The following is a 16,752-nucleotide window of genomic DNA, read 5'->3' as shown; positions in this document are numbered from 1 at the left end:
CATCCCTACAGAGGGGCATTTAGCGATCCAATATTGTTCCTAGGATGTCAGCAGTATAAGAAAATTTCAAAATTAACCTTTTGTATAATCAAAAGGGGGAAACGCCAAAACAGCGAGGTTAACAATCAATGGATTCTTTCTCAAAAAACAAACAAACAAACAACACCCACCCCCAAAACAAAACCAAACACCAACCAAAAAAAAAAAAACCACCCAAAACCCAAAACAAAAAAACCCCCACCAGATTCTGCAATAAAGTGATTTAACAATCACTGAAAAAAATTAATTTCACGGTGTGGTGATTTGCGGGCTAAGAGTTAAATTCCAAAATGAGGTAGTGCACTTCCCAGCACTGCAGATCACTGCATAACTCCTGCCAGTGAAGGAACAAACTCTTCCACGTCTGGCAGTTGCAGCATGAAATCCCCTGCCCCTTGCCACTACAGCCGATATGATCACAGCAGCAGGCATTTCTCCTATGTCCAGAAAAAAATGTGGTTTTTTGCTTGGAAGTGCTGATGCCTGTAAAATTACATTAGTCATCATGCCTGCTCAGGGAAACTGTTTCTGAGACTTCTTGATTCCTGCATCTTTACTGCTTTAGTTAGCAGTCTCTTGTGGATCTACTTCACATTCCTTACTGGTACCTATGAGAAGATGAATGAAAGAAAGAAATAAGATAAGGCTAGAAGTTTTTCTGAATATTTTCATAGATTTTCAGTCTAATAACTTTCACTGTACCTTTCCAGTATTTGAAAAGCAGTACAGTCTTTTTTGCCTTGACAGTAAATGACTTATCATTTTCTTCCTCATAGGGAAACACATGCAAAACAAATATTCAACTTTTTCAGGTATGACAGCATAGGCTTGAAATACATTGATAGTCTAGTAGCAGCTTATGGATTTCAATGCTGGGGAGATCAGTGTGTGATCTTTTCTTTTTGCACAACATAAACTGCAAGACTTCTTTAAAATAAATGTTTCAAATTCATGGGTTGTACCCATTTTTAGTTCCTGGATTCCATTCTGTGCTCAAATTTCTAAAATTTAGGCATAGCAAATGCACAGACTTTAGATTCCAGTTTATCTTTTCCTCCTCATGTGTTAAAATGAGGTCTCATTTAGAATCCTCCTGCTCAAGGTTAACCTTCTGAATTGTCACCTGTAATTTTTAGACATTTCCAAGATGTCACAGTACTGGCAGAATGATGTCATTCAAGGTGAGGCCTCAGTGATACCAGTTTTCTCTTTCTGTGCAAAAGATAGTTAAGTATCTTGCCATTTTGCTCTTTAGTATGATGTAAGGTTTGCAGTAGGCACTAACACTTCATTTTATGTTTTAAACACTAAACCACAGTTCATAAACATTCAAGTAACCTTTCCTGAGACATCAGTAATGCTAACAGACAAAACATTCTATTTTGAGTTTCCCCTTCCTTTTGTCCACTTGTGCCTTTCTAAGCAGATCGTAGCCAGTTTTCAACATTCCAGTCATGTGTATCACGTCACTAGCTTATACAAATATGCAGCACTGTTGAATTTATGCTTATAAAACAACAATTCCAATACTTTATTTATTAGATATGTTCTTTGTCCATACATAGTCAATTAAAGCATCTCTTTTGTTGATGCCTACTGGAGATTACATTTTGTTCACCAAGCTTTGATTTTTATCTCCTTTTCACCTTTCTTTTTGTTGTTGCTTTAACATCCTCTGAAGGAGCCAACAGGCCTTCTAGAATACTGATTCTTTTTCTATTGAATTTCACCCAGACAGTGGTACACCATCTTCCAGAGAAAGTAAGCCCTTCTTCACAAAAACCCAAGGTAATGGTTCAGTTATCAGTGCTTTGAATTGCTGAATTGCTTACAGGTCTCCAAGACCAAAGTTTCCTGAAGAGGTAATCAGTGCAGTATTTGAATTATGTTGTTTGGCTTGGCTTGATGAGTTCTAGATGAGGGTGATGGCAGAAGTGTCTTAAGTTAGCACTGAGGTGACCTTTGAAAATATTGCGATGATACAATGATACATTACTTCTTCTCAGATATCCAATATTCTGTAAAAAATTAGCTTGGGACTTCAGTGTCTCCTGCTTGGTTTAAATTCAGACACAGGCTTCTTTTTTGGAAAAGAGTGAATAAAATACCATTTTACATTTTTTGTTCATTTAAATGGTTGGTAGCAAGGCGATAATGCCTCAACACACTTTATGATTTAGATACATAGCAGTTTGCTTCCCTGCCAACGTAAAGCCAAGGCATGCATTTTCTACTCTACCACATCAGTTGTGTGCTAATGGAGGGAGCACCGTTCAGTCCAGCAGCTGTATCCTGTAAGGTGTGGACATTCCACCGCTGCATGCCAGCTCTAGTCATAGGAAAGAAATATATTTAAAGCTCGGTTGTAAGGCCTGCTCTAGGCTTGGCATTGCCTTTATGTCACTCAAGCCAAATAAAACTGGAACAGCAGAAAAAGAGTTAATTGCATTCAGCTTGCCAGCTATGTGCTAGTAGTAAAACAGTGAGCAACTTTCTTTGTGAAAAGCAACTTTTTTGCCTCACTCTAGTGATAAAATTATTTGTAAAAGCACAGGCAGTTTCTTCTCCTGGAGGGGCTCTGGCTTAGCCATGTGTTAAAGAGGTGTTTTACCCTGTATGATACAGGCAATGACAGTGAACTATGGGAACAATCACAAAGCCATGCTGTCCCTCTCTTATGCACAACTTATGATGTGCATGGTTGCTATATTACTGAGGTTTTAAAGCCAGTTCTGAAGGAGGATGTCAGCAGCATAAACAGAGCAACTAGAGAATAAGTAAGACATTGTTCAGTGATGCAGTACTAAGAATCAGGGAAAAAAACACTTCCTACTTCTAAGATGATCCAAAGTCCAAAAATGTTCTTCATGCAGCAAAACCTCAAAGATATTTAGGCCCTACCAGCATATCACTGAAGATGCAGCAACAATGGCTATGCAGCATGAGAATCTACTCCCAGTAGTGAATGGTGATATCTAATATGGATTTTAGCACTCTCACATCGACAGGAATCCCCGTTGCTGTCATTAGGGGAAAGAGAGAAGACACACAAACATGTAGTATAGGCTCATACAACTAAAAAATCAGTAATTTTTTCAAAATGTGACAATTCATTTCATGGCACAAAGAAGAAATACAAATCATTCCTCCTTTAAAAGCATACTTGCCATCTTTTGACCACAACAGCTTCCAACAACCTCAAAGTGATTCCAGCAGTTGGATGATGTGCTGGATATTAGTTGTCTAGAGGTGGGCTTTTAACTGAAATGTTGCTGGTCCATCTATCCCATTAATTTTTTGCTGGCTGAGATCTGAACACCCCCATCTCTCTCAGAAATCATTTTAAATTTATCTTTGGATGAGGAAAGAGAGATCAGTTCTCCAGTCTGAGACGGAAAGTTATGGCTAACCTAATATTCATTGTTATTTTGATAAATGTACATTTGGTAATTGATAAAATATCAGCTAAACCAGAGCTTATGACCTGAGCAGAGCAAGAGATAAATAATGGTGTCATCTTTGCTACATCATTGCTGAGAAGTGGATAGTTAAAAAAGATAGTATTTACACAGCATGTTGCATGCATGTTTGTACCAACGTGGTTAGAAAGACACATAAGTAACTGTGATGGCCAGCAGATGATTCTAACACAAGAGTGAAATACTGGAAATTATAATGGTAGGCAGAAATCAGTAAAAGATATTCTCAAACTAGTTTTAAAGCTTCAATGCTTAAAACCATTTTGGAGAGGAGTAAGTATGACAAAGTCCATAGGAAACAAATGACTTCTTATTAAGTTTCTCAATGGCAAAACACCACATGCTCTTCAAAATGTATCTAACTTAATTATGAGTAATGTGTGGTACTTTGCTTTCAATAAAGTAAGCAAGCAATGATGTATCCTAACACCAATTAAATGGTGTTAGAGTTCTGGGAGCCAAGAAAAGCAAGTTGTTTTAGGCTCTGTGTCATCAATGGAGTTTCTCAGTTTCAGTGGTGAAAAGGATGCAAGCACTCACTACAGTTACAAAAAGTGTAAAGCTTGAGTAGGAGGACAGCTAGATGATTTTTAAGGAAAAAGAAAAACAAACCCTGAACAGAGAAGGCATGTTTGACTGGATTTTACGTGCCCTATAATGGATCCTATACACTGCCTTCTGCTCACTCTGTTCAGTGTACATTTACGTTACGGCTGGGAGTTGATTCTACTAATCACTCATCAGTTTCCCTTCCAGTAATGTAAAGGGGAAAGTTCATGCATGTTTTTACTTACATCCTTAGGTACTGCATGCTTAAAAGAACATTTGCTGTCTTTGATCAAGGGAAGGCATTGGCCCATTTCTGTCTGGTTGCGGTGCCAAGGGAGTTCAGCATGAACTTAGACCTGAAGCATATTTATGAAAGGAGACTGGCAAGGCACAGAGGAGCCTGCTGTTGGTGGAAGTTGTATGCGGCTACAGAGTAAACAGGTTGCAAATTCAGCTTATAATGGATCTGAGTTGGTTCCAGAGGAGGGTACATTTGGATTTCGTTTCGGTCTATACCTCACCGGGTAGGTTCCCATCGCAGGGGAAAGCAGTGGGGCAAGACCTTGAGGAACAACCCCTGGAGGCAGACAGGCAGCACAGATGGAAGGGTGCTCCTGGGGGGAACATTGAGCCTGACTGGTAGCAAGTTCAGCTCAGCCACCCGAAGAGTCAGAATTCCAGAAGAGTCGGAACAGGCTTTAGCTTTGGTACCAGCCTGTTACTGCAAGGGGCAGCCCCAGGCCAGGGTGGGGGCTCCAGGCCTGGGGCTGAGGTGCGTAGAAGCACTGGGCCTATGTGCCCGTCCGCCCACAGACGGCTCTGAAGCCACCCTTGTGCGGCAGAAATGTCCTCCCCCAGCCCCTCCACGGAGGACAGGGAGGGAGAGGTGACTCCTGCCAGCACCCCCAGAGAGAAAGAGGCAAAGCGATGCCCTTCCCTTAAAGGCTTCAGCGGGTTTAAGGATCTCATCGATCAGGTGAGACAAACCCACCGTAAATTTTTTTTTTTTTTTTTTTTTTTTTTTTTTTTAGCCCTATCCACAACCTTTCCTTTCGTTCTCCTAGCTCCCAAGCCACGGGTGAGGGAAGGGAGGAGAGCGGTGCCTGCGTGGGGCCCGGGCAGCGCGGTGGCGGAGGCACTCCCCTCAGCCACCATGGCGCGCCGGTAGCCCGCGGCGGGGTCCCGCTCCCCCTCCTCCGCATGGCTCCGGGCCGCCTTATGGCGGCCGGTGGAGGGGGTGGGTGGGGAAACCCGAGTGCCCGCCGGCGGGAGTCGCTCGCCTCGGCCGGCTAAGGGGGCGGCTCGGCTTCGGCAGCCCCGCCTGCGCGGCGCCGGAGGGGTTAAGCGCCCCCGCTCCCGGTGGGCTCGCTGCCGGCGGGGAGGGGGTTAAGCGCCTGGCGGCGGCGGCTGCCGCCACTCGGCTCCGCGCCGCTCTCCGCGCCGGAGCCGTTACAGTGGGAAGATGGCGACGGAGGGCGCGAGCGGCGAGCCGGGCTCCGGCAGACGGGAGGACTCGGCGGCCACGGCAGCGGTAACCGGCTTGGCGGGAGAGGGGGGTTCGGGCCAGCCGGGGCCAGGAGGGCTCCCTGTGGGGATGGAACGAAGCGGCGCTTGGAGACCTGCCTCCCCCGCTCTGTCCCTCCGCCCTCCTTCTCCCCCGGGGCGGGACGGGGCTCGGCTGCGGCGGTTCCCGCAGCCGAGCCCCGTCCCGCCCCGGGGGAGCAGAGAGAAGGGCGCGGGGTCTCCCTCCCTGCCGGCTTCCTTCTCCCCCTCTGCAGGGGCGGCGGGCTCTCTCCCGCATTGTTCCTTCCCGCTGCCCCGGCGCGGGGTCGGCGTGCGGCACCCGTGAGGGTGCACGGGGCGGGGGGGTGCGCTCCCCGGTCTCGCCTCGGGCACCCACCCGCTCACCCACCCGCCTTTCCCAGCCGCTTGCCACAGCCAGGGCGGCTGCGCCCCGTCTCCAGGCGGGCTGAGGTGGTGACAGCGGCCGGGGCGGTGGGACCTGTCAGATCGGGGAGGGGGAGAAATGTGGGTCTTTAACCCTTTGCCGGGCGGCGAGGAGCTTGCTCTCTCCTTCCATCCCCCCGTGCGGCGTTTGCGGCGCCGGGGCAGCGTCCTTTCCCCTCCCGCCCCCGCCCCGAGCGCCGGTGTGTGGAGCAGTCTCCGCTCCCCGGGCCTGCGCCCCGGGGGCAGGATCCGTCTCCCCGCTTAAAATATCCCAGAAGCCGGGCAGACCCCCCCCGCTCCCGGCGTGCCTTATCCGCGGGTGGGTGAGGCGCCTGGGGCGGCGGTGTGCTGCCGGTCGGTTAAAACGGTGTCGGATGGAGGCTGCGCTCCCCTTGGCGAGCGGGGGGCTGCTCGGGCTCGCCGGCCCGACGCCCTGGCAGGGGAGCAGGGGCTCGCCTCTCGGGCGGTCTGCGCCTGTGCTGCTTCCCCGGCTCCTCACCCGCAGCGGCAGACCCCGCTCAGCGGGCTGCGCTCCCTCCCGCGGCGCGTCCCTGACCCGGCGTGCTCAAACCTGCCTGGGCGCCCACCGAGGCTCCGCTGCCCGTGGCGGCGGCCTGGCCGGCAGCGGAGCGGGGTGGCCGGGTCCGAAACCGGGCTGCAAGTGCTCGGCCTCGTCGTGACATGCCCAGGTTGAGGCAGTAAAACCCCTGTGCCGCTCCTTTTGCTTGGGGTCGTCTCTGGAGGGGATCACCTATCACTAGCGATAGGGTCACTAGTTTCTGTGTAATTATTGCCGGCATTTTTTATTATTATTTTGTTTTCTTTCAAACAGGCACTAATTCTTATCTGAAATCCTGTTCCAACTGTGCACTTAATCATCCTTGCGTGTATTAACTACTGCAGTGTTGTGGAAATTGAGTTTTACTTACAAAAAGTACACCTTACACAGTGAATTTTTATAACGTCACTGTTTTTTAAAACAATGACATAACCATGACATAAATGAATGTTAAGGTAAGAGTTCACAAAAGCAGACTATTAAATACTTTAAAGCCCTAGTTTTGAGTTAAAAAAAAACAACAAACCAACCACTAAATTATTTAGTACAGTCATGTAATTATTCTCTTGAGTTTGAGTTTTAAAAACTCAAACGAGCAGCTTTTAATCAAGGAGCACTCCAGTATTGTCCTGCTAGGTAGTGCAATGTAAGCCACTCGTGCAATTTGATGTTCTCATTGTGGAAGGCAGGAGCAATAGCCTTATACTGCACACTGCTTTTAAAACATTTTTTTAAAGCTGAAGAGATGCTAGGAAGTAACCTGTGTGTTGCTCCCTTACAAAAATAATAGCCATACTGATGCAATAACAAAATGTTTTTTAAATTATTGCTTTTAATTTGCCTTCAGTCATTAAATATTTATTACTCCTTTTCATCTTTTTTTGCTTTGCCAATGCAAACACGGTATTGTTGATTTCATTTTATCTCTTGTAGAGGAAAGCAAAAGGAACTCCTCTGTGCAATGAAAAGATTTTAAAAAATGTTTATATAATACTCCAGTATTCCTTTTGAAGGGTTAGTGTGAATAGCTTGTTTTCTGTCTTCAAAGTCAAGATACATAATTATGAATTGGATTGCCTTGCTTACTTTTAGGATGACAGTAAACGTCCAGGTGACTAACTTGTAAGTCATGCTAAATGTCAACTTATAATTAAGTACTGTTTTCAGTACAGTTTTAGTTTGTGATTTTTGGTTTGAGGGTGTTTTTTATTCAGGTCTCGGAATTCTTATTGCACAAATGTTGCAGTAAAAAAACTGTAGGAACGGTATTTGTAATAGTAATATGTTAATGTATAGATTTTGTGGTGTAAGCAGGGGATATAATACACAAGACATCACAGTAGGGTTTCTTGATACTAAATGCTGTTATTGCATCTTGGTACCTTTCAGTAAAATCACTGGAAAAAAAGGACTGTTTTTTGCTGCTTTTAGAAGCACTATAGAAAAGGATTAGAAGTGCCCCCCTCCCTCCTGTTTTTTACATTTACCAGGGAATTTGACTGAAAAAAGCCTAGACTGCTTTATAGTATGTTACAGTGAGAAGCAAAGCTGATAATCTTGTCATTCTGATTTTTCTTGGACGAAGCACAGCATTTGGTAAGCCCACCACTTCTTTCCCACAAAATGTTGGTATTTTTATCATGGTAAGGATGACAAGGAAGAATGGCAGGGGAGTGGTTCTGGTCCTTTTTCATACCTGCACAGCTTGATTGCACTGAAGCCAGTGAAATTGTATTGGTGCAATTTGGACTAGAATTGAGAGAAAACATATGTGTGTATTTTAAAACATCTTTGAATGACTTCCATCTGCATAATGTCTACCAATAATGATTATATAATAGCAAGAAATAATCCAATTTAACAGTCTTTTTGTTGAAACACTGAACATCAGCCTGCTGTGCATAGAGGGCTGGCTTGTCACACAGTACAGCTTCAGTGTAGCTTTAACAAAGCCTATGAAAAGCCTGTTATATCAAACACGAAGTCTGTTAAAATTACTCAGTACATTTTCTCGGTTTGATTTTGCTTGACCAGTGATCAAAAGCATAAACGTTATTTTTCTCTGAAAGACAGTACCTTCCGCTGTCTGTAAAGCTGTAAATGTAGAAGATGTTGGTAAAATGGGAAGTGGAACCTTGACTCCTCTGAAGTGAGAAGAGATTTTGCTGCTGTGTTCATTGGTCAAAATTTCATTGAGAATTATGTGTGCGTAACCAAAAGGATCAGTCTGTGTTGCTGTGGGTCACGTAACAGTACAAAAAAGTTACACTACAGGAAAAAGTCAATATTGAAAAAAAATTGATAAATGGAGAGAAATTCCATGACACTTTGTGGTGACATTGTGTACGATTTTATGCTCAGCTTGGTATACTCGCTATCTATTGATCTGCAAGAATGCTTGTAGTAGGACTGCCATTCTGGTCAATATAGTGAAATGCTAAATAATGTTTTGATCAGATCAATTACAGAGGCTGATTTAGATCAGTTGGAGTTATTCTTATCTGAAAAATATTGCAAGTAGCAGAAAATGAGACCATAACCCTTGAAAAGCAAAGACTATGTATCTTATTAGGGATTACATCCTGGGAATGGCCACTTGCAAAAGGACTTAGATTAACAAGCACTGTCCTCATCTGAATACGAGTTCTCCATGGAGTGTGATTGTTCAGAGGAATTGTTTATCTAGTCAGATGCGTGATGCTGTTGTGGTGTTCCAACATGGAGGTGAGATGGAGAGACAGGACAGTTTTGTCTGTTTTAGTCCTGCTGCACCTCTGTGGTGAGAGTGGTCTTGATCCATCTTGCAGTGATGTGCTTCAAACCTTGCTGCTTCTTTTCCTCCTGCTCAAACTACAGCATTGCCTTTTCTGTGCCTTCTACTCCATGAAGGCGCTGGTGGGTGAGAAAAGGTGGCTACAGAATGTATTTTGCTTTTTAAATGTTCCTTTTTCTTCCAAGTGTGGACTTGTCACACTGTCATTGAGGGTGAAGTGCAGAGGGGCAAGGCTGTAAGCTGGATGTGTGAAAGTGGCATGGAGGTGCAAATCTGTAGGATGCAGGACGTCCTGTCCTGTTGTTTTTCCAACCACTTTGACTTCATCTGTTTAGGCATTGCTTTGGCCTCAGAGGTGATATACAAAGACAGGAATAGAGATGGAAATTGGGATGGGAGGGAAAGTAGTTAGGAAGACAACAGTTTGAGGTCTGCTTCCGCACCCATTCCTACCCAAGAAAAGGATCAGTTGTTTTACAATACCTGTGTAATCCTTAAATATGTAGATGGGAGGGTGTGGGGTAGGCTTAGGGAAGAGGTACTGTCTCCTGGGCATTGATTTTTGGTTCTATTGTAGCACAGGGTAAGGTGTAAAATTCTGGAAGACTTAAAAGATAGCTTCTGGAAAACTAAAGATAGCTTCAGCAATGCCTGCCTGTATCTGGTTCTAATCCTATACTGTTTGCCTTAGAAGTGACTTATCTGAAAGTAACTTTCTGAATAGAAATTACCTGTTAAATTTAATTAAGAGTTTAAACATTGAAGGGTTGTGGGCCTAGATCCATAAAAATAAGACTTAGTTACCTAACTTGCACTGAAATAAAAAGTGACTAAGTACCTTTGTGGCTGTTAATAGATTGCAAACATGTTTTAACAGCTATGACAATATCTGGGTATGTGTAAAGGTCAGTGTCTTGCTAATTTTGGAGGGGTTGGGGGCTGGTTTTCTTGTTTCCAAAATACATTTCCCAATTTTGAAGTATATTTATGGTTAATGTTGAAGCTGTTAAAAGTTTTTGCAGTTAGCTCAAGCAAAAAAAAAAACAATGCCACAGCAACTAAACAAAACCTCCCCTATACCTTTTAAAGAAAACCTTTGAAAAATCCAGAAAGCAAGGGAGCTGTGCTTGGGAAAGAGGGCAGAATAAGCAGGTAACTTCATGTGAACAATCTAGTAAGAGTAATTGAGCTAGTGGATAGGCATAATTAAATGTGTGTACAGTCTCCTCATGATCCCTCAGATATGATTGTGTGGAATGTTATGTAAGTCCTGGATGGTACTCTCTTCAGCAAGATACTTCGTCTTAGTTGAGGAGCAAGTTCCACAGCATTGATTTTCCTTGAATGATACTTTTCTGCCTTCATATTTGTTTCTGTTGCTAAAAACATTCCTATAGGTCACATCTTACTTCTTAATTTCATCTTGGATGGGTTGGGAGACAGACATGTATTTTTGCATCAGATAATTTCTGGAGAAGCATGAAGTCACAGACTCTTACCCTGGTTTTAGAGTAAAGAACAAGCCTTCCACAGCCAAAGCAATAAATTTTCATGTTCCCTAAAGTATTCATGAATACTGTATGGTGAAGTAACCACTGCTTTTATTACTCTGTCCGTTTGCAGAACTTTCTTTATTAGAAAAGGGTTAGGATTTGACTGCATACCCATGTTTATGTTGAACTAGGTCTTGGAACTTCCTTTTATAGTTGAAGTAAGTAGTTAGAAGGAATAACCTGTTTTAGAAACAGGTTTGTGGGCTTTTCTGTTTCTGAGTGAAATGACTTAGGCCACTGACTCTTGGAGGTATGGATGGGATTCAAGACACATTTGGGTATCTACAGGTATGCACAGTGTTTAATATTCTATTACAGTCAGCGGAGCCACAATCAAATAGTTCTGGTGGCTGATTAGCTGAATCTTAGTTTTCTTGGCTATTTCACCTAGGCTAATCAGTTCTTTGTTGAAAATAAAGGGTACCTAGCATACCTAGCTCACACCTACCTATAGGTGTCTTAATCTTGAGGGCTTCCTTTAGTGGTCCGTATGTGATACTCTGGGTTATTCCAGCTGACCTTCTGTTACCAGTCCAGATAGCATGGATGATTCATCTAAGTCGTGTATCATATCTACCTTTCCCCAAAAGATGCCTCTGATCCCCCAGACATTTCAATTCGCACTAGATACTTCTATGTAAGCAACTAAATACAGTCAAAACAGATCTTTCTACTTGGTTAGATGAGTTGTACCTGGAGGGACATAATGATGTTGTAAAATGTATGAATCAGGGTTGTGTTTCCCTGGTGCAGTTGTTTCATGGGTCTGACAGATGTGAGGCCATCATGATATTAAAAGATTTCTTTGTATAGCCTAATAAGTAAAAAATTTAAAAAAATTTTAGAACCTCATCTTGGAAGTCTTCTTTGTGAATCCTCAATAGGATTCTTGTGTGTATTTACTAGATTTCAATACAAAATATGTAACAAATGTAGACATGTACATTTCCATTGTCTTCTGAAAGGATTCTTTTTTTTTTTTTTTTGACAGCTTTTCCCTATGTGTTTTCCTGCACAACATTTTTGTACGTCTCCCTCCTTGTCTTTCCACTTCAGCCCTCAGTTATGCTCCACAGGTTTCTTTCCCAAGTGCTGGGTTATTACCCAGTTCCACCTTTAAAAAGGCCATGTAGCTGTTTTCTGAGCAGCAAGGGGCTTGTTTCCCATGATCATTTGTGATTAATCCACAGCTAACTCGTTTTTTGCTTCTGTTCTGCTTAGGGGAAGTACAAAGCTGTAGCTTTTATGCTTTACCTATTCAGGCTTCTGCTGAAGGCAGCAGAGTTTGTAACAGCTGCTTTTAGCACTTTTAGCTCCTGAAGTTGCCAGTACTATCAACTAGGCTAGGTCAGCAGAACCAAACTATTGGCACTGCCAATCCCCTGCAACAATTTTTGTGGTGGTTGGGGTGATGGGATAAATCTAACTCTAAAGACTTTTACCATCTCTGCTTTAAATAGCTATGCATGTGGGAAAGAACTCCTTCTGTTCATATGCCTCTTGGTGACCTTCCAGTTTCATCCTCTTTCCATCTTTTCCAGAGACAATGGAGGTGGGAGAACGCCTGTCCAGTTTGATGACTGCTGTCCTAAGTTGTTCTTCCCTTGTTCAGAAAACAAGCTTTTGTCTTCTCTTTGGCTCACCACAGAGCTTCGTCTAACCTTTAGCAATGCAGGTTATCTTTTTGTGATGCATACGCAGGTAGTTGAATGAGTTTTGGCTAATTAGCTGTTTGCTCTATTGTCAGTGCACTTGCTGCCAGGCAACACACACTGCTTACAAAACCGATCTGAAAAATAACGTGGAGTTTTAGAGACACAGAGGACTGAAGCAGTAGTCTTTTTCAGGCACTTTATTCTTATAAATCAAATAAACCAGACATTTTAAAATCCAAAAGAGGTAGAGAAAAAAATTCTCTTGTGTTTTGGTTGTGTATGCCAGATGTCACCCTGGGGCATCATATTCCTGTGTCTCTGTTATAAAACCAATATAATGGATGGCTTGGTTACATAGTTGTTAAATTGTTGGTTAAATTGTTACAGCTTGGCACTTTACCACAGGTATTGTAGCTAAACCCCAGATGACATATAAGCCATGAGCTACTAATGCAGTCTTTATTTTCTGGAGATCGAAGACTTAGAGCTCCCCTGCAAGATGTTAGGAGGATTACTTTTCTAGATCTAAACAACAGTTTTCTCTGACTTGTTCAGATGGAGCACTGTTTGCCTGCCATGACTGACATTTTGTATCATCAGGAGATGGCAGGGAGTGTTTAAGAGGAAGGATAGTTTTATATTACCATGTGCTTTATTTACTGAAATCTTAAAAATATTTTTACGACTTTTTTTGAGAATATATTGAAACTTTTAACTATGTATTTTGGTCCAGTTAGGCTAAGCTACGTTGCAGCTCCGTAAGTGCTGATTAAGAGATGTGCATGCAGAGAAGGTGTGGTAGCTTTTTCAACTACCCTGTGTGCAGGGATTCAAGGTTGCTTATCCATAATGAAGAATTCTAAGATGTCCTTAAAGTACTGGAAAAATATGGTCATTCCAGTTTCGGAGTTTATCGGAGAAAGTTGTGATAAGAAAACCTCAGTAGGCATAAAATTATTGGTGAAAAAAACCCTTAAAAATGTTGACCTTTTCTTCCATCCTGGAAAGCTCTTAAATTCTTTATTTACCTTTTTCTGTTTGTGTGTCTTTTCTGGTTGATTTTGGACATCAGTTTGTTCTTTCTATGTATGTGAGGACTTGTCTGAAATTGTGTAGCATGGAGAGTGTGGGTAATAATAGATCATGTCTTCTGTGCTTAATAAATTAGAAGGCATCAAGCAAAAGTGGCTGATGGCAGACTGACTGCAAAGGTGGTGGTTCTTCATAGAATATGTAGTTGTGCTGTAGAATGTTGTGGATGCTAAAATTACATAGAGATTCAAAAAGCAATGGGGCAAATTCACAACAGGTACATTAGCCAAAGGCTACTACGTGCCAGATCACAATTTCTGGCTCAGAAGGTGCATAAGCTGAAAATTGCTGGAAGCTGGGGGAGTATTTCTGGGAAGTATCATTATGTGCTTATCTTGCTCTGGTACTGGTTTTGAGGCACCCATTATTGCTGCTTTTGGAGACAGGATGCTCAGCTCAGTGGCTTTTTAGTCTGATATGCCAGAACTGTTCATATATGAAGTGGTTTTGCTAGTTCTTATTTTAAGCTTTTAAAATTAAAAATGCAACAACTAAGTTACATATCTTGTTGGTATGTCTTTCTATTAACGTTTTTGTGTATTTATATCTATAAATTAACAGAGCGCACTTTTGAGTAATTTTTGTTGCTGTCTTCATATGTTCTAGTTCAGGGTGTGTACTTGAGCAAAATTAACTTTAATTGCTTGATCAGATGCTTAGTTAGAAAAGCTCATCACTGCATCACATATGTTGAAGAATGCCTCTGGTTTGTAAAGAATGTAAAAGAATGTTTTCATTTATGACTTGTGGAAGACTGCGGAAATGTAAAGTTTCACCTGTCATGTTCAGTCAGTCTTTTGACAGAGAGCTGCCCTTTGTTATACCTCCTGATAAGCTGAATTTACTGACTTGGAGAAAAGAGTAGGATCACATTTCTTGCATCCACAGAAGTACACTGCCACTCTTAACTTTGTCCCTCTATCAGGAACCTTGGGTGCCTTTTCTGTCAGATGTAAAAATATTTTAGAAAGGGGAGATAATGTTATGGTTATATATATATATATATATAATGGTCAAACCACCGAATAGAGACTTAAAAGACTGTTACTGCTGAATACTTGCTTTCTGTGTTGTTTGGAAAAAAAACACCTCTGCATCAGTTTTACATCTGAAAAATGGAGACAGTTTTTCTCTGTTACAAAGGAAGTTATAGGAATAAATCCATTGCTGTCCTTGAGCTATTAAGTAGTATAAAGTGATTCATAGAAGAGGGAGGGTGGGTAAGTGGATCCTGCTATCTGAATTGAATTTAGTAGTTAGAAGTGCCGAGAGTGAAATCTGCTGCAACCTATAAGGTAAAATTATTCTACAGATATTAATTTACATGAGGAACTGTATACATTTAGTAACTTTATATGTGTCTGTAGACTGGTGAGCACTGTTTAGAATTGTGAAGAGTGCTGTGAGAGGCTGCTGCAGCATAATTTGGGGAAAAGCCTTCAGAGAATCTTGCTTTTCTTGATCCATTGGCATGGAGGGTAAGAAGTCTCTTTTGGACTACAGAAACAGCTGACACAGGCAGCAAAAATAGAGGATAACTGTTGTTCAGTCTAGAAATACTAGTTAGAGTGGATAGCCCTGTCCGTGGAACAGTTAGACTTAGTAGAAATTATTGCTCCTCTTGTTGATCCATATTGTACACATTAACGAAGAAACTCAATCCAATGCACGTTGACTGCAAATAGCTACAGTTCTGGCATACAGTTCTCACTAGCCATTTGTGCACCCTTGTGTGTTTTAATTGCGAAGAAGAAACAGAACACAGAGTAAATATAATACAGTTACAGCTTTTGGGTAGTTTTGATCTATGGTCTTCTAGCCTGAGGGAAGAACAACTGTTTAGCCCTCTTCTTGCCTTGAGAAAACAAAAGTGGTACTTGCTTTATTTTTTCTTGGATTTTCCTGTGATGGAAGTTAAGCTCCTGGGTAGCTGAACTCTTAGATTTTTACAACCTTCAGGGAAAACAGACAGTATATCCAGATACACAGTTCAGATAATTTGGCAACTGATTACTTCATACTGAAGATAGATGAGCGTCTGCATCTCAGAGCTTTACTAGGATGGACACATCTACATCATAGCAAGGACTCTAGTATTTCTCTTAAGCGTATTGGAAATCAAGCTGGTCAGCTGAATCTTGCACATAGAAGATACATATTTTTCTCTCCGTTAAAATTATCCCCTTCTAGTTTCACTGTCTGCTTGTGTTACCATTGTGGATATTGGTGAACAAGAGAATCATATTAATCTTATCTACTACCTTTGTGATTTTGTAAATATTAATAACATTCCCGCTGCCCCACCTCCAAAATCAAGACTTCTAGCCTTGTAGTCTTTCCTTATATAGTAGTTACTCCTCTGTTCATCCTTTTATTTGGCCAATTCTATACTTTTAGATGAGGACTTAATGCAGTACTTGAGATGCGGGTTTACCAGGGGTTTATATAGTGGCAAAATGAGGAAATGAACCTTGTCAGTGAGGAATTATGTACCAACACCCACATGAGGTAGATGTCCCTGCCACTTCTGTGTCCTTTTTCCAGGTTATTGATGAAGAAGTTGAATAAAGCCGGTCCCAGAATTGTCCCACTGCTAACCTGTCTCCATCTTGAAAAGCAATTGTTACCCACAGTGTTTGCTTCCTATCCATGAAGTGTCATCCAATACTGTTGGATAGGAGTTTCTGTAATAATGCTTGATACAGAACCTTGTCCAAAACTTCTGGAAAATCTAAGTATATTAGTGTCTAGTGGATCCTCTTTACCCATGTGTCTGTTGGCGTTGTTACAGAACCGTGGCAGTTTGTGGGGAGGATTTGGTTTTACAGAAGCCATGCTGATATTCACAGCAAACCATGTTTATGCATATGTGCAGTGATCTTATTTGTCAGTATAAACTTGTTCTCCTGTCTTCCTAGGCGTGTAAGTCAGACTTACACTGACCTTGGTAAGTGTGGCATGAGAAGATATTGTTGCTATGAACTGTTGTTTGTCAGTGCCTCTTAACCTGAACCGTACCCTTCGGCCAAACAAATGGGACGGCAAATAAAGCATACAGATAAGATTTTATGTCTTTTCATGAGTTGTGCTTCAGAAATTCACATTC

The 16,752-nt window shown here is 42.2% G+C and overlaps 1 protein-coding gene across 1 annotated transcript in view; it reads left to right on the top strand.

Annotated features, from left to right (window-relative positions):
• Positions 1-5,248: 5,248 nt before the first annotated feature.
• Positions 5,249-16,752, top strand: part of CTTNBP2 (cortactin binding protein 2) — a 90,996-nt gene continuing 79,492 nt past the window's right edge. Inside the window, exon 1 of the mRNA XM_040596326.1 lies at positions 5,249-5,598. Coding sequence (XP_040452260.1) covers positions 5,530-5,598 — 69 coding nt within the window. The 5' untranslated portion in view covers positions 5,249-5,529. The remainder of the gene's footprint in view (positions 5,599-16,752) is intronic.

The sequence above is a fragment of the Falco naumanni genome, chromosome 5, assembly GCF_017639655.2.
Source record: "Falco naumanni isolate bFalNau1 chromosome 5, bFalNau1.pat, whole genome shotgun sequence".
Lineage (NCBI taxonomy): Eukaryota > Metazoa > Chordata > Aves > Falconiformes > Falconidae > Falco > Falco naumanni.
This window is presented reverse-complemented; position numbering and strand designations above follow the sequence as displayed.